Source organism: Petromyzon marinus, chromosome 39, assembly GCF_048934315.1.
Source record: "Petromyzon marinus isolate PM22_M1 ecotype Great Lakes invasive population chromosome 39, UKy_Petmar_22M1.pri1.0, whole genome shotgun sequence".
In the NCBI taxonomy this organism is placed as follows: Eukaryota; Metazoa; Chordata; class Hyperoartia; order Petromyzontiformes; family Petromyzontidae; genus Petromyzon; species Petromyzon marinus.
In genome coordinates, this window is record NC_133705.1 from 5557148 (window position 1) to 5578527 (window position 21380).

Below are 21380 nucleotides of genomic sequence, written 5' to 3' on the forward strand. Positions count from 1 at the left end.
TCCACGTGCGTGCGCGTGCACCGCGTGTTTGTGTGGACGCGTGTGTGTGTGGACGCGTGGGCGCGCGCGTGTTTGACCTGCGTGCGCCACAGCTCGTCGCGCTCCTGTGCCACTCGCCAGTGGGTGTCTCCCATGGACGCGATGAGCAGGTTGATCATGAGCAGAAAGGCAAAAATCATGTAGAAGACGTAAAGGATTTTGATGATCTCGGGCGTGTTGAGCTCGTAGTTGATTGGAATGTCGAGCAGGCCGAGAAAGAGCTGGAACATGGTGAACCACACGCTGACGAAGCTCTGCCACTGTGGCCAATTATCAGGATTCATCGTCTGAAAGGTCAGGTGGAATGCTGTGGGGACAAGGGGGTGAGGGGGTGTCAGGCAGGGAGAGGGTGGCATAGCACGATGTCACACTTTTGTGTGGTTTGTCAGAGACGTGAATGGAGGCCCTCTGTTTTGATTTTCGCAAATAGATGAAAATTGCACACACACACACACGGCATGCTCTGACTCGTCACGGAGAAGTATGCATTGTAGTGCCGGTTCGTATTGACACTCCCAACAGGAACAAAATCCCAAGGCTACCGACACAAAAAAACTAAATCTGCAAAGTGAAGGGAATCTCAAGGCCAACTAAAATCTGCATCCATGAGGCATTGGTGATGGTAGTTCTATTCTATGTATATAAATTCAAGATAAAGACAAGACAAATATCCCCCGTAAAGCCTTAACAGACTGTTGGGGAAAGTGCTGTTAGCAAGCACCTATGAAGGCCGGTACTTTGACACACGAGGGGGTGGGTGGCCAGCACCACACCCGACCGCCTTTGTTTCCCGAGTGGCGATGTTTACGCACCACACCAGGTACTCATTTGTGGCTGAGTTCGATTGGAAGAAATATACTGGGAGCAGAAATTAACTTGCTGAGAAGGCTCCTGGGAGCATCTACACAAGCTAAGAAAATGAGACCGTAGGATAAAGCTAAGTCAGCAGGAAAACTTTAGATTAAACAAAAGGTACAAAGACGCATACTTCGCTGGGTTTGTGGGGGTTACACGAAAGCCCTTCGGAGGCCAATGCATTCCACTCGGTGATCTTTGCGCTCACGCGCAAAAGGATCAGAAAGTAGAGAGGCCGTTCACACAACAAGTTTGATTGGTGGCACGAAGGAGAACTCGAGGTGGACTCGAGGGGAAAAAAAACCCAGAAAAGCTCCCACAGATATAACTTTGATTGTCCCGAGCTCTAAGCACATGCCGATACTTGCATTGTCTTTGTGCTGTTTGCCTTTTGGCGTTGTCCTCCGGTCTAAACACCGCTGGCGAGACTTAGGCCCTAAAGAAGGCTGTTTCTGGTGTAGGGAAATCGGTTTCAAAGACAATGCATACATAAAGGGTTTGGGACACATTCCTGCAGACGTGGCAAGATCGGAAATGGCTGCAATCCTCAAAAACGTGAAGACACCTGTTAGCAACATCAGCAAGGATGATCCCCTTGAGCTTTATCAACTAAAAAAAGGAGAGATGACATCGTCATCCTCTCAGCCGACAAGGGCAATGCCACTGTCATCATGGACAAAACCACATACAATAACAAAATTCAAGACCTACTTAATGATGGCAGCTATACCAAATTCAATAGAGATCCTACCAACTGCCTGGTTACGAAAACCAACATCATCATCATTGATTCGACATCTTTAATCGAACCAAACAAGCGGCTTTCCTTAAAACCCTCTGCTGCTAGACCACCCAGATTTTATGGCTTGCCAAAAATCCATAAAGAAGTTGTACACCGCTTTGTCCTATCATCTCCACCATTAGCTACAAACTGGCCCGATTTCTGTCTGAGACCTTGCAACCATTCACTGGTAAGACCGCCTCAACTGTACTTAACTCAGCTCACTTGATATCTTCAATTAAAGACATCTCACTATCTCCAGGTGATTTGCTTGTCAGTTTCGATGTGGTATCTTTGTTTACCAAAGTTCCTGTGGCTTACACCATTGCAATAATTGAAGATTTGGTACAACAAGGACTGAATGCTGATGTACTGGCCCTGGTGAGACACTGCCTCAACAACACTTACTTCACCTGCAATGGAACATTCTACAAACAAGTTGAAGGCACCCCAATGGGTTCTCCCTTGTCTCCAGTTGTAGCCAATGTTTTCATGGAGAAATTTGAGACAGATGCCATCCAGGCATCCACCCTACGTCCTTTCTTGTGGAAGAGATACATAGATGACACGTTCGTCATCTGGCCACATGGCCTACCAGCTCTGGACCAATTCTTAAACCACATCAATTCCATACACCCAGCCATCAAATTCACCATGGAAGTGGAAAAGGATGGCAAGTTACCATTCTTGGATGTTTTAATCGAAAAGAGACCAGATGGCTCAATGGGACACTGTCTACAGGAAAGCCACCCATATGGGTGCCTACCTAAAACCTGACTCCCACCACCATCTATCCCAGAAGAATTCCCTCATCAAAACTCTACACCATAGAGCTCGGTGTATTTCCGACCATCACCACCTAGCCAGTGAACTGGACCATGTACACCAAGCCCTCAAGAAGAATGGGTATTCAGACTACACAATCCGTAAATCTATCACCCCAACCGTTGGGAAAGAACCATCTGAGAACCCAATCAAAACCATCACCTTGCCATACATAGTAGGGGTCACCAAAAAGATTTTCAAAATCATGAGCAAACACAAGATCCGGGTACGATTCAAAAAAAGTACATAGAATTCGTGATCTGATCCCATCTGTGAAGAATGTGATCCCTGACATGCAATACCCCGGTGTCTACAAACTAAGCTGTGTCTGCGGCAGCTATTAAATTGTGGAAACTAAGCAACATGTCTCGGACCGGGTTCATGAACATAAGGCAGATCTGAAACACGGTAGGATCAATACCTCAGCCGTGGCTGATCATTATTTTAACGCTGTGGGCAGACACGACATTTATTTTTCCAAGACGAGGGTACTCTGCAAGCCCACTGGCTATCAGCAATGATTCGTGCATGAAGCCATCTATATATACAGACACAATTTCAACCGAGAAGATGGGTACAAACTGAGCAATCATTTGAAGGACGTTATTAACCAGTTTAGGTCATAACTGGCTGTGATGTTCCCTCCCGACCTACCTATGTTAGCAGTTATTTTCGACTCTCTGAGTTACATTCACTACCACAGCCACCGTTAGCTGCATTAGTGAATGGAGGCTTGCCATCCTTGTCCACCTCCATGTGGCAATGGCTCCTTCCGAGCTCTCTCCGAGCTTACATTTACAAGCAAGTTTCTTACATTGACATGCTAATCTCTCACAATACAATGGCCACCCCCACAGCTTCGTTTGTCAAGATTTACCCGATCTTACATTAACATGCAAATTTCATCTATAGCCCCTCCCACTGACCCTTGGGCTACACCCATCGCACACCTTTATAACTCCTTACTTTAGCAGCGCTCCCACCATATATTCTCAGCAGCTCTCCTGCGATATTTCTTACCTGATGACGATTGCTTGTGTTGCGATCGAAATGTCGTGATATTGTTATTATTTAACATTTTTTATTGTTTGATCTATCTACGTGGCTTTACCGAAAGACCCAAGAATAGAAAAATGCATACATTATTATTAGATCATGTTTGTCTGCATGTTCACCACAAGTCTGTGTGGTGCATGCAGACTTGATGGTGTTTGAACATCCTGACACCTGTTTGATTGCCAGAAAGAGTAAAACCTATTCTTATTTTCTCCTCATTAACTTGGTCTGGGCTGGGGCTAGGTTTTTATTTCCGTGGCTGTGTCGCCCGTGAGGTCTCCCAAGAGAGTTAAAGACGACGTCTTTACCGCAGGTGAAGCCCATAAGCACCATGAACATGAGCCAGCACACCCGGAACACGTCCCCGAATAGCATCTGTACGAGAGGGGGTAGCGACACACACACACACATGCGGAATCCTTCACTGATTGTAGAAATGAAGTCAAACTTTCCGGCATGAGTGAGAAGTTTGTTAAAAATATATACTTTGAAGATTATGGCCAACAGACCAAATCATCGTAAATCCAAAGTCGGATCCGTCATACATGGGACCATATTTTCCCCATAGGCAACTGTCAAAACGTATTCAAGAGGGTTTAGGGGGAGAAAATCCACAGGAAAAAACACTCACGAATAACAAAAGCTCAACACCAGAACACATCCGAAACCAGAGCCGAATCCGTTCGAATGAGTTCGGAGTCGTTGTCGGATGATGCGTCGTGAGTCAAGTTTCTGAGTCGTAAATTGATCCTCGGTGGCATTATACAAACGCCTTGAAACGTGGACCGTCGTGAAACCGGAGACCTCCTGTGATTATGTCATTCATATTTTTCTCATGGCCACCAATTGGGCTTTTGCAGGCCAAAGTGGTCAAGTGACCGGTCACTACCCCCACCTGCCAAAGTGCCTTGCCTTATGGGCAGGGCTCGGCAACCTAAACGTAACAATAAGAGCCATTTTTTTAAATTCGATAACCCCCCCCCCCCCCCCCAATATTTGAAGAGCCCCAATGCACGCGGCGAACATGAGAAGGTAGTGGTGTTAAATTAAACAGTCCTTAGTGAGCCGCAGGTTGCCGACCACTGCCCATGGTAAACTGGACTCCCATGGTAAACTGGACTCCCATTGTAAACTGGACTCCCATGGTGAACTGGACTCCCATGGAAAACTGGACTCCCATGGTAAACTGGACTCCCGTGGTAAACTGGACTCCCATGGTAAACTGGATTCCCGTGGTAAACTGGACTCCCATGGTCAGGGGTCGACAATCAAAAGAAGACGAGCAGCCAATTTTTATTTTCGAATTTCAAAGAGCCGCACGGCAAGCCCCTTAATGAGCCGTCCGTGGCTCCGGAGCCGCAGGCTGCCGGCCTCTGGCTATGGCGGACGATGACACAGGGCTCGTTGGCAACGTACGGCTTGAGAAGTTACGTGGAATACATTTGTGGTGCCGTTACCGGAACCGCTACCGATTATAATCATTCAAATCGACCGCCCATAAATGGGATTGGCCAAACGCGACTTTTGAACGCAGCAACCCCGAAGAAGGTCTGAAGACTCACCGAGGGCTTTCCTGTCCTTCGATTGGAACGGTTGGCTACGTACGGTGCGAAATACGTTCAACATACACTGTTATTATTTATATGCAACAAAAACATACAAATTAACCCAATCAACAAGTTTGTTTTGATTTGTGCCTTGAAAATCAGGGGTCGGAAACCTTCAGCCCACGTTCATGATTAAGCCTGTGAATTAATTTCATACATTCCACAAGCTTGGCCACTTCTGTCGCTGCAAAAGGCCTCTCTCTCTTGGAGTGACAGAAGTGACTGAGGTCTCTGTGTAATGTAGCGACCCGAGTTCGATTCCCGCTCAAGGCCAACACCAGTGACGATTATCTGAGCCGGTCCTGGGCCTCTCCTAGGTCAACTCAGCCTCATTTGAGTACCTGGTGTGGTGTGTAAACATGGCCACTAGGGAGACAAGGATGGCCGGGTGTGGTGCTGGCCACCCACCCCCTCGTGTACCGTGCTGGCCTTCATAGGTGTTCGCTAACAGCACTTTCTCCAACAGTCTGTGAAAGGCCATACGGGGGATGTTTATCTTTGCTAATATATCGACTGCCAAAGATATTTGAAAGTCCGATTCAGCCTTCAGTGTTGAATAGTTTCCCCACCTCTGCTATTGGACATCGGTGAAAAAAAGCTTCATAGCTCTGATTCTGATTAAATGCACAAAGCGAGCAAGCGGAATATTGGCACATCCCGTCGGGGATTCACGTCGCACCTTCTGTATCATGACGGTGAACGAGCCCAGCATCTCGATCCCGCGAGCGAAGAACAGCGTGTAGCACCAGCCGAGCACCAGCGCCAGCGACATGGGCACGGACTCCCCCTGGGCGCCCGAGAGCCTCATGACGAAGAGCAGTCCCACGAGGCACGCGTAGCACACCCTGGGGGGTCCACGCGGCACCACCGTCGTCACGGAGCAGCGGTGGCGGCGGTACAACACCGCGACGCACAGCTTGTGGGTGCCACCCAATAGACTGTCGAGCCCGCCCATTCCCTGTTGCCATTTGAAAACGAATTTCCTTAGAACCGCTTTTCGTGAGTTTCATTTGTCGTCCTCCCCCCACCCCCCGTTGCCCGCAACTCTGATTCAGCGCGGTTGGCTACGTACGGCGCGAAAGAAGTTTAACATACGTAGATAGAGTACGTATTAACTCTAGATTGATAGTGACTTGATGGTGACGTGATGGTGACGTGATATTTCCCTCGTGATATTCCCTCTCACGTATTTGCCCACTGCCGTGGGGGGTGTCTGCCGCCTTTGTCAAACTTCTCCACTCATTCCTAGGTGCCATCTTCACGTACTCCGCACAGTCCCTCATATTCCAGCTCACCACTTGGAGCCCCCTGTCTACAAAACCGGCTTCTCTACGCGGTCGGCGGGGAGGCGGGGGTGGCAGGTGCCTGCGCACAGCGCGGCGCTCGTGGCGCGAGCGCGGAAGGAGACGTCGCGCTGCAGACGTGTGACCCAGTCTGCATGCCGGCTGGTGGCCGAGAGCAGGTTGAGCGTGAACACGACGCCATCCCAAGAGGCGGTTTTGCACTGGCACTGCCTCCTCCGCTTGGAATTGATTCCGGGAGAGCGAAGGCTGCATTTGTGGGCCGCCTCCGAGAATGAAAACGAATGCAGTTTTGTTTTTAAATCTCCCGCCGACGGCGTCCGAAGAAGACCTCTGCGAAAATTTGTCCAGCGCCGGTCTCGTGTCCGGCGACTCACGCCCAAATGAAAAACAAATCTGCCGTGTCACAGCAACGCGGGCCGCTCGAGGGGCAGAAAAGTGCAAAGGGCGGGAGGGGATGAGGGGGGTTGAAATGCACCGGAGGGCCATCGCCCCCTCTCCCCCCACGGGATTTTATGCGTGTCTTTTGTGTGAGTGTGAGACGCGTGAAGGTGCCGGGGGGGGGGGTCTCACATGATGATGTGGAAAGGCCCTCCGGTCACAATGTTTCCGAAGTAGCGCGAGAACCCGATACGGATCATGTCCGGGATCTAAGTGAGGGGACAGGAAACACGCACAGCCATAACAGTTCATAAAAAAAACACAAGTTTGGGGGGGAAAAAATCACACACCTGCCCACGGATGTCGTACCAACGCGGCAACATGCGTTCACTCCTCTGAAGTATCTCATTGACAGCATGTCAGCTGACAGGTTAGCTGTCAAGGCTGGTTTTTATTTATATATGTATTTATACATGCGGCAACCATTCATTCAACTGAGCCGGCATTGAACTGGCTATAAGTTCCTCAAAGCAATGAAACTTTACACTGCAGGTTCATTGACATTTTCACGAGAGTTATGGTGACTCTCCTGTTACAGACGGATGGACAAGAGAGCTGCGCTCTAAATGTTTTCAACCTGAGTTGTAAAGCTTTAAAATACACTCGATATGACATGGGCCTGCATTGATGCTTGTGTGTGTGTATATGAACCATACTTCGCAATGGTTAGTGCAAACCCGGCAACCCGAGTTCGATTACCGCTCACGGCCAACACCGGTGACGATTATCTGAACCGGTCATGGGCCTCCCCTATGTCGACTCAGCCTCAAATGAGTACCTGGTGCGGTGCGTAAAAACATCGCGACTGGGGAGACAAAGGCGGCTGGGCGTGGTGCTGGCCACCCACCCCCTTCATAGGTGCTCGCTAACAGCACTTACCTCAACAGTCTGTTACAGACTATAAGGGGGATCTTTGTTTTGTTGTTTTGTGAACCGTAGATGTACGATGTAGATATGCAAAACCCTGTGTATACTCTCGTGTGTAAATTATGCATAGAAATCGCGAGATAAGCCACATTTCTTTATGCAATTCGTGCAGCATCTGAGCCGGCGAGAGATGTCATCGGTGTAAGGCAACAGTTCGGTCCGGAAATTAAGGGAAGTAAAAAGGAGGGGGGGGGCTAGGGGGGGGCTATCGTGGGCAGCTGCGTTGGCTGTCTCTCCGTCACTGTTGGCAGAGAGACGGAGGTCGGTTTTTTTCGCTTGCAACAACGACAAAAGCAGTCGGTTCATGCTTTTTTGTTGTAGTTGTTTACAGTTCACGTGCCGGTCGATTCCACGCGCGGAGAGACATATACACGCGAACCCCCGTTCCGCCGCCGCGATTGTGGAGTCGGCCAAAGTGGAGAGAGGCTTTTTTTCTGGGTGGCGTGGGGGGGGGGTTGCAGGGTGAGAGGACGTGGCTAATGATGGCAGCAAGCTTATGAAAAAAATTACAATGGATGCTGGGATAGATGCACGCCTCCCACTTCACCCTCCCCCCGGGATCAAGCCCAGCTGCGCCTTTATCTGAAGTGTTCTCGTGTCAGGGGTTGTCACTCGGCGCAATGGCCGTCCACGCAAGCAGGGTCTGACTGGCGGCATGCGCGTGGGTCTACGGGAGAGAGCGATCACCGTGGCCAGCAAAAAACAAGAATAAGCCGCGGAATGAGACAGCGCAGCCTCGTCATCGGCCACGGCGCGACGACTGACGGAAGGGAACGGGAGTGGGGGGGAGCGTTCTGCACGCGTTTAGAAGTAAACATGCTTACTGAATTTCGATTTAAAGCTTTCGTGACTGCAAGGATTCATCTTCTTTGGTTTTTTCGGTAAAGTCACGTGACTACCGAAATAACCAAAGAAGATGCTTACTGAACTAAACTAAAAACTCAACATTTTTTTATTTCACCAGGCAAGGCCCACTGAGCCCTGTAGCTCATTTTCAGAAGCAACCCGGCCACGGATGACGGCTCAACGAAGTGGCTCACCGCATGTAAATGTATCGCAGCCAAATACTCTAAACGCGTGGTGATGTTCATTCTAAATGTGGAGAGAAAAACCGGAGGACCCGGAGAAAAATCCACGCGACCACGGGGAGAAGCAAACTCCAAATCAACATCAGGCGTCAGGGTTTGGATTGAACCCACAACCTCCTGTACGCCCGGCGAGGTAGCTAACGTCTACCGAGCCACCGTGGAAGCTGACCTGCTGCACGCTCCTCTCGTTGCGTTTCGCCGCAACCCAAGTGCAGCGTTTGCCGCTCAGCAAAGAGAGAGAGAGAGGGTGGGGTGAGAGGTGGAGGGGGGGCCCTCGTTCCCCCCTTCCTTTGCGAGCGATAAAGAGAGACCCAAAACCCACGACCTCCAGGCGAGGTAGTTGACGCATCACCACCACGGTGCGCTGAGCAACTTATACAACGATACGGAGATACTCGGGAGTACAGACGCGTGCGTGACACCGGACGGGCTGGACACAGAGCGGACGCGGCGGCCGCAGGGTCCCTCTCACCTCCAGCAGGAGGATGGTGATGGCCCCCAGGATGCTTATGATCTCGCCCCCGAGACGCACAAAATCCAGATGTGTTTTGTAGCTCTCCTGCATGGCCAGGCACACAGGTGGGGGGGGGGGAGGGCATGGTCCGTCTATCAATCAAAACGATCGGGGCAATGTCGCTCACCAATATCATTCGCTCACTTGCCAAGGTAGCCACGGCTTCACTTGGTCTTGTGTACAATGTCCAGGCAACATCTGAGACCCGAGCTTGCCCCACACACAAAGCGGATGACAGGAGTGGCCTGCTGCTGCTGCTGCTCCGCGTGTAGGTGTGGTGCAACCACACAGCTGGCGCATCGGCCAGTCACCTCGGTCAGTCAACCCACGGCACCTGGATCTGTCCCGCGACCTCCGAGCTTTCGACACTTCACGTGGCCTTAAGCTGCGCATAGCCTGGCGCAAGCTCCGTGGGGACGTCACCTCCACTTAGTGGCGAATGGCGGTTGTTGTTTGTGCGACTGCACTTGGGAAAATGGACCAAGGGACACGTGGTGCTGGGCTATGGAGAGGGGAGTGAGGTGCGAGGTGAGGAGTGAATGCTGCGAGTTGGCTGGGGTCTCTGTTCGCGCCGCGTTTAGACGTTCAGCGACGTGGGGGGGCTCTTGCCGGTGGCAGTGGCAGATTGTCGATAGGTGCTGAAGGTCGCCAACGGTGGGACAAAAACCTCTGTCGTGATACGAGAATGACGCGGGGTAGATTCGCTCCGTCCCGCTGCACTGCAGTTTATCGTCGCCTATTTGTCCGCGTCGCGCACCTCGTTTTTGATAATGTTCAATATTGAATGGTTTCTATCTTCTAACTCTTTTACTTGTCATCTGTACCCGAGAGGCAGTTTCCCAGCTCGTCGCGTCGCTCAGATGGCACGGGCTCTGCTGCACGGAACGGAGTAAGAAATCCGCCTTGGTCCAATCCCCCCCCCGCCGCCCACGACCTCTTCACAACCCGGCACCTCGAGCACCACCAGCCGACGGACCCTGCCGGGAGTTGCCACCGCCTGGCACCCTGGATGGCTATGCCCACCCCCAGGTACCAGCGTGATGGCTGCGTTAAAGGCACGATGCGCTTCGCGGGGGGCGGGGGGGGGGGGGTCTGTGACTAAGCCGGGCAGCACCCGCCGCCACCTGGAGACTTCGCGTGCCGTAGCAGCCAGACGCCCGGCACGTCGGAGCCAATCCGCCCCCCACCTTCGCCTCGCTTCCTCCCTCTAAAGTCACGGCGACGCCTCCCTTCAAAGAATGTCGTGAAGCACGCTATTTGGTGCTGGAGATAACCACCGCGTTTGCAAAATGCGATTTGTGAATTTCATGTCTTGCCCGTGCAGCATCGATTGTTCAATTTTTTGACGTGCACATTTTTATCTAGTTACCGTGTGTTGTCTATTGCTTTGCTGCCTTGCCCGAGATTGGTAATCGGTGTAATTACGCACGATAAACGTATATACTTTCATCTATTTGAGGTATTTATGTTTAGTGACTTGCTCACCTGTCCTGTACTTTGCACTCCGATCGTTTTTTTTGCATCGTTCGTTGTTGCAACTTTCTGACCCCGCGCCCCTCTAATTGAACATCTCACTGGGGAAAAAAGAGCTTCATAGCTTATCGGATTTCTCCAGGGATAAGTTAGATTCTGATTTATAACTGCGACTTGTCCAAAAACTACAACCACAGTAGTTTACCGAGGACTTATTAACATCATAGAGTAGAAGCCCTCTTAACACTACTATACACTACACTATACACCACACTACACTATACACTACACTACTATACAATACACACTACACTCTTATACACTACACTATACACTACACTACTATAGTATACACTACACATTGGGCTCTATGGAGGCCCGTCGTGAAGCGATGTAGTCGTTACGAGGGGTTCTGCTGTGCTCTGTATTTTTGGCCTCGTTCACCAACAAGAGAGGCAACAACACAACAACACCATTTGCCGTCTTTGTCGTGGGAAAAAAAAATAATGCTTTGCAAAATGTTTTGCAAGTGTCGCGCGTTGTGTGTCAGGTCAGGGGCGTAACAGGCGTGAACGTTGCGTCAGGAGGACCTGCCGTCCGTAACCGGTTTGGGCCACCGTGCGGAGTTGTCAGCCAAAGAACTCCAAAGACAAGAAAAAAAAAAGTCAACCGACCAACCCCCAATGACGTGCCAGCAGAGCACGAAAACGCGCGGCTAAGAAACCGGTTGCAAAAAACTCACCCCGGTGGGTTTTTTTTTCTTCCCCCCGACCACCTGTCAAGAGTCCACGGAAACCCTCGAGCAGAGAGAGCGAGAGCGCTTTTCACAACAGCTCAAACGGGAGCCAAAAATGCAAAGGCAGCCGACAGCCGAAACCGTGGCGATGGTATCGGCTGGCATCCGCCGTACAAACCGGCTTGATACAAACTACTGCCTGAGATAACAAATCGTGGGACCTCTGCATGAACCTTCCCCCCCCCCCGCCCCCCCCCCCCCCCCATTGCAAGAGCTGCAGCTTTACGGTGTCGAGAGTGGAACAGACTCAGTGGGGCTCAAAATAGGGATGACTGCAAAATGCAGCTTAAGTGACCCCCCCCCCTCCCCCGCCCCAAAGCGATGGGAGAAGTTGGCACGCACGGACAGGGGTTTCTGGACGAGGATGACGTCGTCGCGTGGGTCCGTGGCGTTGTCCGTGCGCATCATTAGGGGCCGGTAGATGCAGGCGAGCGAGAAGCTGGTGATGTAGACCATGTAGAGCATGGTCCACATGCGGAAGTAGCGCCGCCCGTACCGCTTCCACTTGATGTTGATCAGCTCCTTCACGGGGGTCACCTCCAGGATCTGGCGAGCCTGAGGGGTGGCAAAGCATTTCGGCCCCGTCGTCAGCAAGTTGCCGGCGTTGTTGGACGTCTAGCCCAGCGCCGGCTCAGAAGCTCTATTTAGACTGGAAGAATCCCATGAGCTGTGAAGCTCGTTTTGTCCAGGAGGGGCGGGTCAGAGAGTTTCAGCATGAAACGATACAAAAACCGATAGAACTGCAAAGTATGGGGAAGCCAAGCAAGTCACTCAAAAATAATAAATGTAAATAAAGTATAAAAGTACAAATTGCACAAACACATCACGTGAGCACGTGGCGGTCGGTGCCCCTCTGAGAAAGAAGCACAGTGGTGGCGGTGGTGGTGCAAGGTGGTGGTGCAAGGTGATGGTGGCGGTGCAAGGTGGTGGTGCAAGGTGGTGGTGCAAGGTCGTGGTGGTGCAAGGTGGTAGTGGTGGTGGTGATGCAAGGTGGTGGTGGTGCAAGGTGGTGGCGGCGGTGGTGGTGCAAGGTGGCGGTGGTGGTGGTGCAAGGTGGTGGTGGTGCAAGGTGGTGGTGGTGGTGCAAGGTGGTGGTGGTGGTGGTGCAAGGTGGTGGTGGTGCACGGTGGTGGTGGCGCAAGGCGGCGCGCTCCGTCAGACCTCGCGCTTGTGGCTCGTGGTGATGATCTCCAGCACCGAGCGATCGTCCTCCCATGAGTCGATCTCGCTGAGGTCATACAGGGTGGACGTCACGGTGCCCAGCGACCACTGCACCACTCTGCGACGCTTCACCAGGTGCTGGAACATCTGTCAACATCGGGCGTGGGACGTCTCCGGTCAAAGCCGCCGGAACTGAAGACCGTACAGCGGAGAGACGCCGCCCGCCGTCCAAGTGCGAGACTCACCACCACGTTGCCCTTGGCCGCGGCGAGCTTGAGGGGGGTGTAGCCGCGGTGGTTGAGAATCGACTCCGGGCAAACATCGCCCTCGCCCCACTGCGTGCTCGCCAGGATGAAGTCGTACACCTGGCAAGCGATGATGCGGTTCGTCTGGAGCACCAGCGTGTGGAGGACCGTGTTGCCTGCGTGCCGGGGGAGCGCAACATTTGGTTGGGGTGGGGGGTGGCGGTGAGGCGCCGAGAGGCTGCTCGTCTCTCGCACACCGAGGGCACGCGGCTCCCGACGATTCGCGATGCGGCGAGACTGCCAAAGGGCAGCAAGGCGGCGGGACGGGAAAGAGGACAGCGCGTGGGGGCGAGTGCTGCGGCCGCCTTCACCTGGCCCGCGTGCGGCGAGAAAGTACGCGTTGTGCGACCGAGCGATCGAGGAGGTGCGGCGCTCACCGCGGGAGTCCTGCGCGCTGACCCTGGCCCCGTGCTGCAGGAGCAGTCGCACCAGCTCCAGGTTCCCCGTGCTCGCGGCGAACGACAGCACGTACTCGCCTGGGGGGCCCGGCGGGCGGGGGGGGGGAGTGGGGGGCGCACAGCACGCGCAGCGCACACCATGCACTCGCCCCCACTCCTCACGTGCGCTATCTATCCTTGCACTTTTTTACATCAAAAGTTTACATTTTCACCAACAAAAAATGTCCCCCCTTCCACGTGCCCGATCAGCGTGGCTGAGATACATTTTAGGGTGGTGGGGGAACGTCGGTTGTGGGCTGTTTCAAGGCAGTAGGCCTCGTGTGGCCCCAGGGCGTGTATGACATTAAGTCCGAACTAAACTGTAAAACTAAAAATATGTTTTCTTTTACCAGGTAAGGCTCCACTGAGCTGTTTAGCTCGTTTTAAGAAGCGACCTGGCCATCACAAACGACAGCTCGACGAAGTGGCCTATTGTCGTGTGGGCATTCATTGCAGCCAAATACTCTGAACGCGTGTTTCTGAACGTGAAGGGAAACACCGGACGACCCCGAGAATAACTCGCGCGACCACCACAGGGAAAAAGAGAGACACGGCAAGCTCCAAATACACAGCAGCAGGCGTCAGGGTCGGGATCGAAACCACGACCTCCTGTACACCAGGCGAGGTAGTTAACATCTCTTAGCCACCGTGATGATGATGATAATGATGAGAGAGAGACACCGCGAACTCCAAATATACAGCAGCAGGCGTCAAGGTCGGGATCGAACCCACGACCTCCTGTATACCAGGCGAGGTAGTTAACATCTCCGAGCCACCGTGATGATGATGATAATGATGAGAGAGAGACACCGCGAACTCCAAATATACAGCAGCAGGCGTCAAGGTCGGGATCGAACCCACGACCTCCTGTATACCAGGCGAGGTAGTTAACATCTCCGAGCCACCGTGATGATGATGATAATAATGAGAGAGAGACACCGCAAACTCCAAATATACAGCAGCAGGCGTCCGGGTCGGGATGGAACCCACGACCTCCTGTACACCAGGCGAGGTAGTTAACATCTCCTAGGCACCGTGGCGCCCAAGTCTATGGCCCCTGGCCTATAGGTAGCCCACCCCTGTTTTTATTTCTCTTTGGCCAATCTCCTCTCTATCAGGGCAGGGTAAAAAGTGTCGGACGAAACCGCAGTGAGCACGGGAGTCTGCTGACCCCATGCTTTGCGTTGCTCCCAAAAATAGCCTCAGCCATGGCCCCAACGATGTCAAAACTCAGCACTGCTGCTCGAGAGAGCAGGTTTTTCTGTGCCGACGGGCTCACTTTAGTCGAGAACAGTGCCGGGTGGTGTTATCGATCTTATTTTTTGACGTCGTTGTTTAAGGCATTATTGTTTTCAAATTTTGTTGTAAGTTCATGGCACCGGGATTTCACCTCAGCCGGCACGTCTCTGCAGATAGGACCGTGTGCTCGTTAGCGTTCCTCAGAGCAGAGTACTCCGATCCGTATAGAATCATTGGGGTCACCGTGATCTCACGTACTGTGAGTTCATACTTTGAGTATTTCAGATCTTAATGAGCTTTGCAACTGATGCCGCGTCTAGTCAAGTTCACTTCCATGGAAACGCGACCTGAACCCCAAGTACTCTGGCGTCACTACCCCTCTCTCGGTACCTCGGCATCAACGCAGCCGTGACCAACCCGCTGTCGTGCGGCCACAGCGTCGCCGGACCGTGCCGCCACCATCGTCGCGCCGCGGTGCCGTCGTTGGCACGGCGTACTGCGGCTGTACCGTAATGAGTGTGCTTGCGGTGTTTGCCGGTGAAGTAGGAGCCGGTGGTGCGCGATGACTCCGCGTCCGCCCCGCGTAGCAGCAGCTCCTGCACCAGGTTCACGTTCTGGTTGAGCACCGCGATGTGCAGCGCCGTCTGACCTGCACGGATGGTTGGGCGGGAGAGGCGACGTTGACCGATAGTCACACGGCTGCCGGCTTCACGGCTGTGTGCGGGCCAGTGTGGCTACGCCGGGGCCCCTGGGCTAAAGGGGCTCAGGAACCAGGCCACAACGGAGCGGGGTATATGGCAGGGGGCACCCCCCGTTTACTTGCGTGCACCGGCGCCCATGCCCGCCGCCCGCGCGATCCCGCTCCCTAGCTGCTTTTCCCAGCTTCCGTTCCGCGCTTCTTCCTTTCGGCGCTCCGATCCCCGCTTCCCGCTTCGGCTTCGTCATTCGGTGCGGCTCTCGCCCAACGCCGACGCACCGTCATTTGTCATGCAGGCCGCGGCCGCTGAGCGTGGTACACGCGCAAGGCTCGCCGGAACAAAGGGGTTCGCGAGATAACAGCGGTCAGGATGTCCTGCCACATCCTCTGGAGCTTTCTGCACCTCCTTCCGGCACCATGCGTGCCAGCCCATCGCACCACTCACCCTTTGTCGCTCATCCGTGTAGTGTTGTTGTCGCGTTTGTCCCGTGATTATTTCTGAAAGTGTTTTTTTTATTGTTCTCCAATTCCCGCAGCGCTGACGCACGCACGGCACGGCAAACGCGCGTTACGAAATTGCCTGTGGTGGGATGTCCAGCAGCGACCGCTTCCCCTGATAAACTAAGAATATGAATTACTGCAGTCACGAAAGCTTTAAATCAAAATTTAAACTATTTCTATAGACTATTTTGTATTCTACCATGTAAGGCCCACTGAGCTATATGGCTCTTTTTCAGAAGCGACCTGGCTATCGCAATGACAGCTCAACGAAGTGGCTCGTCATCACGTGGAAATGTATAGCAGTCAAATACTCTAAACGCGTGATGTTCACTCTAGATGTGGAGGGGAAAAACGGGGACAGAGAGAGAGAGAGACGCAAACTCCAAATATACAGCAGCCGTCAGGGTCGGGATTGAACCAACAACCCCCTGTATACCCGGCGAGGTAGTTAACATCTCCGAGCCACCGTGACTGCTGACCTACTGCACATTCCTCTCGTTGCGTTCCGCTGCAACCCAAGTGCAGCGTTTGCCGAAGGCAAAGAGAGAGAGAAGGTGGGGTGGTGGGTGTCCTGGGGGGGAGGGAGGTGGTGGGTGTCCTGGGGGGGAGGTGGTGGGTGCCCTGAGGGGCGGGGTGGTGGGTGCCCTGAGGGGGGGGGGTGGTGGGTGCCCTGGGGGGTGGGGGTGCCCTGGGGGGGGGGGGTGACCTGGGGGGGGGGTGCCCTGGGGGGAGGGGGGGAGGGGGTGCCCTCATTCTTCCCTTCCTTGACGAGTGATAGAGAGACCCACAACGCGTGACTGCCATGCGCTGGGCTGACAATCAGGGGCAGGATTCAGATTTTGTAGGCCCCCGGGCTACAGGTACTGTGAGGCCCCCAGTAATATTTTCCAAAGGAAAACAAAGTTAAAGAAAAATAAAATTTATTTTTTTACAAGGCTAACAACAAATAAAATTCAGCATTCACAAAGTGAAACAACTTTTCACTTCATCTCTGGAGGCCCTCCAGCTGCCTGAGGCCCCTGGCCTGCAGCCCCTAAAGCCCCGTGCCTTGATCTGGCCCTGCTGACAATAAACCGACGGCAGGGGGAGAAATCGTCCCAAGTGCTCCCTCCCTCCCTCGGTTTCGCCACTTTCGCTCAGCTGCGCGCAAAATAAAATAAAAACCGGCATTCACTCCCCCCCCCCCCTTCATCTCGCCGGCCAGCGCCACTTTTTAGGCGATTTAATTTGAGCGTCACAGGCGGCCGCGTGCTTCCAGGCACGCCCGCCGCGTTCATCGAAGAGCTCCATCTCGGCCATCTGGCAGTGCGCGTAATCCGAGCCACTACGGCTTCCTGCTGGCCACGACCTAACAATGTTGTTTGTAGCCAGGCTAGATAGTGGTCCAGAGTGGTGTCGCGTGATTGACCATGAACCCCCCCCCCCACCACCATGTCCAGATCGCCACCCCCCTCCACCCCTCTTCATAGTAGCTCTGTGTGTGGGCCCCTGTGGTACTGCCTGGACCCCTGTGGCACTGCCTAGACCCCTGTGGTACTGTCTAGACCCCTGTGGTACTGACTGGACCCCTGTGGCACTGTCTAGACCCCTGTGGTACTGTCTAGACCCCTGTAGCACTGCCTGGACCCCTGTGGCACTGTCTAGACCCCTGTGGTACTGTCTAGACCCCTGTAGCACTGCCTGGACCCCTGTGGCACTGTCTAGACCCCTGTGGTACTGCCTAGACCCCTGTGGTACTGCCTGGGCCCCTGTGGTACTGCCTGGACCCCTGTGGCACTGCCTAGACCCCTGTGATACTGCCTGGACCCCTGTGGCACTGTCTAGACCCCTGAGGTACTGCCTAGACTCCTGTGGCACTGTCTAGACCCCTGTGGTAGTCTAGACCCCTGTGGTACTGCCTAGACCCCTGTGACACTGTCTGGACCCCTGTGGCACTGCCTAGACCCCTGTGATACTGTCTAGACCCCTGTGGTACTGCCTAGACCCTTGTGGCACTGCCTAGACCCCTGTGGCAACATCAACCGCTACTCGCCACTAAGTGGCGGTGACGTCACCAACGCGGCTTGTGCCAGGCTACGTGCAGGTTGAGGCCACGTGAAGTGTCGAATACCCGCCAGCAGAAGGTCACGGGGCAGACCCAGCAGGTTCCACGGGTCGACTGATTGAGACGACTGGCCGATGCACCGCCTGTGCCCCCTACTTTGCCAACTTGCTACATTTTAGCCGCCCGGCGCTCCGCTCGTTGTTGTGAGCGTCGCTCCTCTTGCCCTCCGTTGTTGCCGGAGGGCGACTGCCCCCAACTGCCCAGTAGCACCATCGTCCTTCACGAGCCTCCTCCACACACTGCCCCGGGCACGTGCGGCACCGCATCACCAATGCCCGTGTAAGCCCGGGGGCTCTTCTCGCGTGCGCGGCAGAGCCCGCGCTCGCTCGCATACCGGGGAGCTCGTCCGTTACCCCCTCGTCGTGGAGGGTGGAGGGTCACGCGTGGCGACCGCGTTACCCTGCGCGCGACCCGGACGCCGGTGTCGTCTCACTGCACGCAGCGCGCGCGTTACCCTGGTAGAGGTCGGAGATCATGGACTCGTTGATGAGCGTGGGCTCCGCGTCCAGGAGGGCGAGCGCCGCTCCCAGGTTCTCGCACTGCACGGCCACGTGGAGGGCCGTCTCTCCCAGCACCCCTACACCGTACCACACCGCACGTTACACCACGCGTTACACCACACCGCAGCACACTGCACCACACAGCACCACGCGTTACACTAAAGCACGCCACACAGCACCGAGCGTTACACCACACGCACCACACCGCAGCACACCACGCGTTACACCACATTAAGCAACATTGCTCACAGCGCACAAAAGACAAAGACCCCCCATGAAGCCTACAACAGGCTGTTTGGGGCAAGTGCTGTCAGCGAGTAGCACCTATGGAGGCCGGCACGGCACACGAGGAGGTGGGTGGCCAGCACCACGCCCGGCCGCCCGCTTTTGTCTCCACAGTGCTGATGTTTACACACGCCACCAGGTACTCATTTATGGCTCAGCCGACCCAGGGGAGGCACAGGACCGGTTCAGATTATCGTCACGTTCGTTGGCATACCTGTCAAACCCTTATCAGTGCCCTACCGTATTATAGACCAATTAACACCTTAGTGGTCACCCCGTGCCCATTATAAATCTCAACGTTCATCCTACAAAGTCCCATCACAAGGGAGCAACACAAATAGGCAACAATTTGTTGTCGATGTTGCCCGTAATGAAACGGCTCTACGCCGTGTGGACCTAAGAAAACTCAATTTCCCTGTACAAGAATACGGGGTAAACCGTGTGGGTTAACACGGTATGCGTTGGCCATGAGCGGGAATCGAACTCGGGCCGCCAGGTTCGTAGCGCATTGCACTCCCCCACTGCACTGCTGCGCCCATCACAAACCACACACGTGGCACCGTCGCATCACGTGACGCCACACTGTGTCACACTGCACACCACGTGGCACCGTGCAAACACAGCACAGTACACACAGCACACCGCACGGCACACACCACAACACACAGCACACCGCACGGCACACTACACGGGACACAGCACACCGCACAACAAACACAGCACACCACACGGCAACACAGCACGCACCAAATCACACAGTACATCACACAGCACACCGCACGTCACACACAACAGACAACACAGCACACACAGCAAACGAATCTAATTCACTTGTCTTTGTGATTCATAATAAAAGTTTTTGGGTTCGATCGCGTAAGTATAAATGTGTCGTAACCCTCCACACCACCCGACACAGCCAGGAAGGTTTGCCACGTAAACAACGCGCCAATTAGTTTACTACTTCAGCCCACCGGTGTGTTGGAGACAAACCTTCCTGGCTGTGTCGGGTGGTGGAGAGTTACGACACATGTATACTCACGCGATGGAACCGAAAAACCTCTTATGCATAACATTGGTCTTTGTGAATCCACCGCTGGATTAATGTCACTGACACCATGTCGGTCGTGGAGGTCCTGTCACCCCGGTGGTGCAGCGCAGCGCGCGTTGCCCTATGAACCGGGTGAACCCGAGTTCGATTCCCGCTCAGGGCCAACATCGGTCGGGTCTGGTACCGGCCACCCAAACCCCACCTTGTGTGCCGCGGTGGCCTTCTTAAAGTTTGCTGCTCGCTAACAGCATTTGCCCCCCAACTGTCTGTTTTAAAGGCCACGTGGGAGGATATGTTTTTGTCTGTGTTACCGTGCGTCGCGCTGGGTCAGAGCGAGCTGGAGCCGGCTCAGATGTCGGTGTCCCGAGTGAAGGCTGCTACCCGAACCGGTTGAGATTATCACGCGGCCCGCTCAATATCGGCTGTGGCCGGGACTGGAACTCGGGGGTCGCCGGGTTCGCGGTGCACTGCGCGAACCGCTTTGCCACCGCTCCCTCTCCACGCATTGTATTCCGGTGAGCTTGTTATACAATGCAGTGCATACTACGTGGCATGGTTTGGTGCGTTCAATATTCGTGGTTACGAGTGAATGACTCGACACATTCTCATTCAATGAATGTAACGCGTAATGTTTCTGCTGATTTTAAAATGTACTTTCATCAGTTCGGTGGGATATGCTTATACGCGGTGCTCGCAGATTTGGCCCTGGATTCAGAACATCGCAGAGTTGTGTTTCTATCTAGTGGTCGAAAGCTTCTCTTGTCGCTGTGCCTAACCCACCCCAACTCTGACCAACTAAATGGCGGGGAGACACCGCCACGGCGCTTGTGCCAGGCACGGTGCACCTCCCGCCCTTCATTCTGTTCTATTCTTGCGCACAACGGCAGCAGCAGATGTTGCGGTCACGACGAGAGAGAGAGAGAGCGAGCGCAGACTACCGCAGTGACTTCATTATATGGTCCATAGACTTAACGTTGTTTATAGAATTGGCATTGTCCATAGACTAACTTTACCCATAGAGTTTACATTCCCCATATTTACATTACCCATAGAGTTGACATTGTCCATAGACTTAACATTGCCCATAGATTTAAATTACGCATATACTTCAAATTGTCCATAGATTAACATTACCAATAGACTTGACATTACCCATAGACTTAACACTGCCCATAGATTTACATTACCCATATACTTAACATTGCCCATATACTTAACATTGCCCATAGACTTAACATTACCTATAAACTTAACACTGCCCATAGACTTAACATTGCCCATAGACTTAACATTGCCCATAGACTTAACATTGCCCATAGAATTAACATTGCCCATAGACTTGTTTGTAGAATGTTTCATTGAAGATTTGGTCCAACAAGCACTCAATGCTGATGTCTCAT

The 21380-nt window shown here is 53.5% G+C and overlaps 1 protein-coding gene across 1 annotated transcript in view; it reads right to left on the minus strand.

The window, feature by feature from the left end:
• LOC116950543 (transient receptor potential cation channel subfamily V member 5-like) overlaps positions 1–21380 on the minus strand; it is a 40404-nt gene that overhangs the window by 4620 nt on the left and 14404 nt on the right. The window contains exons 3-13 of the mRNA XM_032968409.2: positions 18602–18724; positions 15354–15494; positions 13547–13645; positions 13110–13285; positions 12865–13011; positions 12046–12258; positions 9393–9479; positions 7038–7114; positions 5843–6008; positions 3865–3931; positions 78–346 (exon numbers count right to left, since the gene is read on the minus strand). Of these exons, the coding sequence (XP_032824300.1) occupies positions 78–346; positions 3865–3931; positions 5843–6008; positions 7038–7114; positions 9393–9479; positions 12046–12258; positions 12865–13011; positions 13110–13285; positions 13547–13645; positions 15354–15494; positions 18602–18724 (1565 nt within the window). The remainder of the gene's footprint in view (positions 1–77; positions 347–3864; positions 3932–5842; positions 6009–7037; positions 7115–9392; positions 9480–12045; positions 12259–12864; positions 13012–13109; positions 13286–13546; positions 13646–15353; positions 15495–18601; positions 18725–21380) is intronic.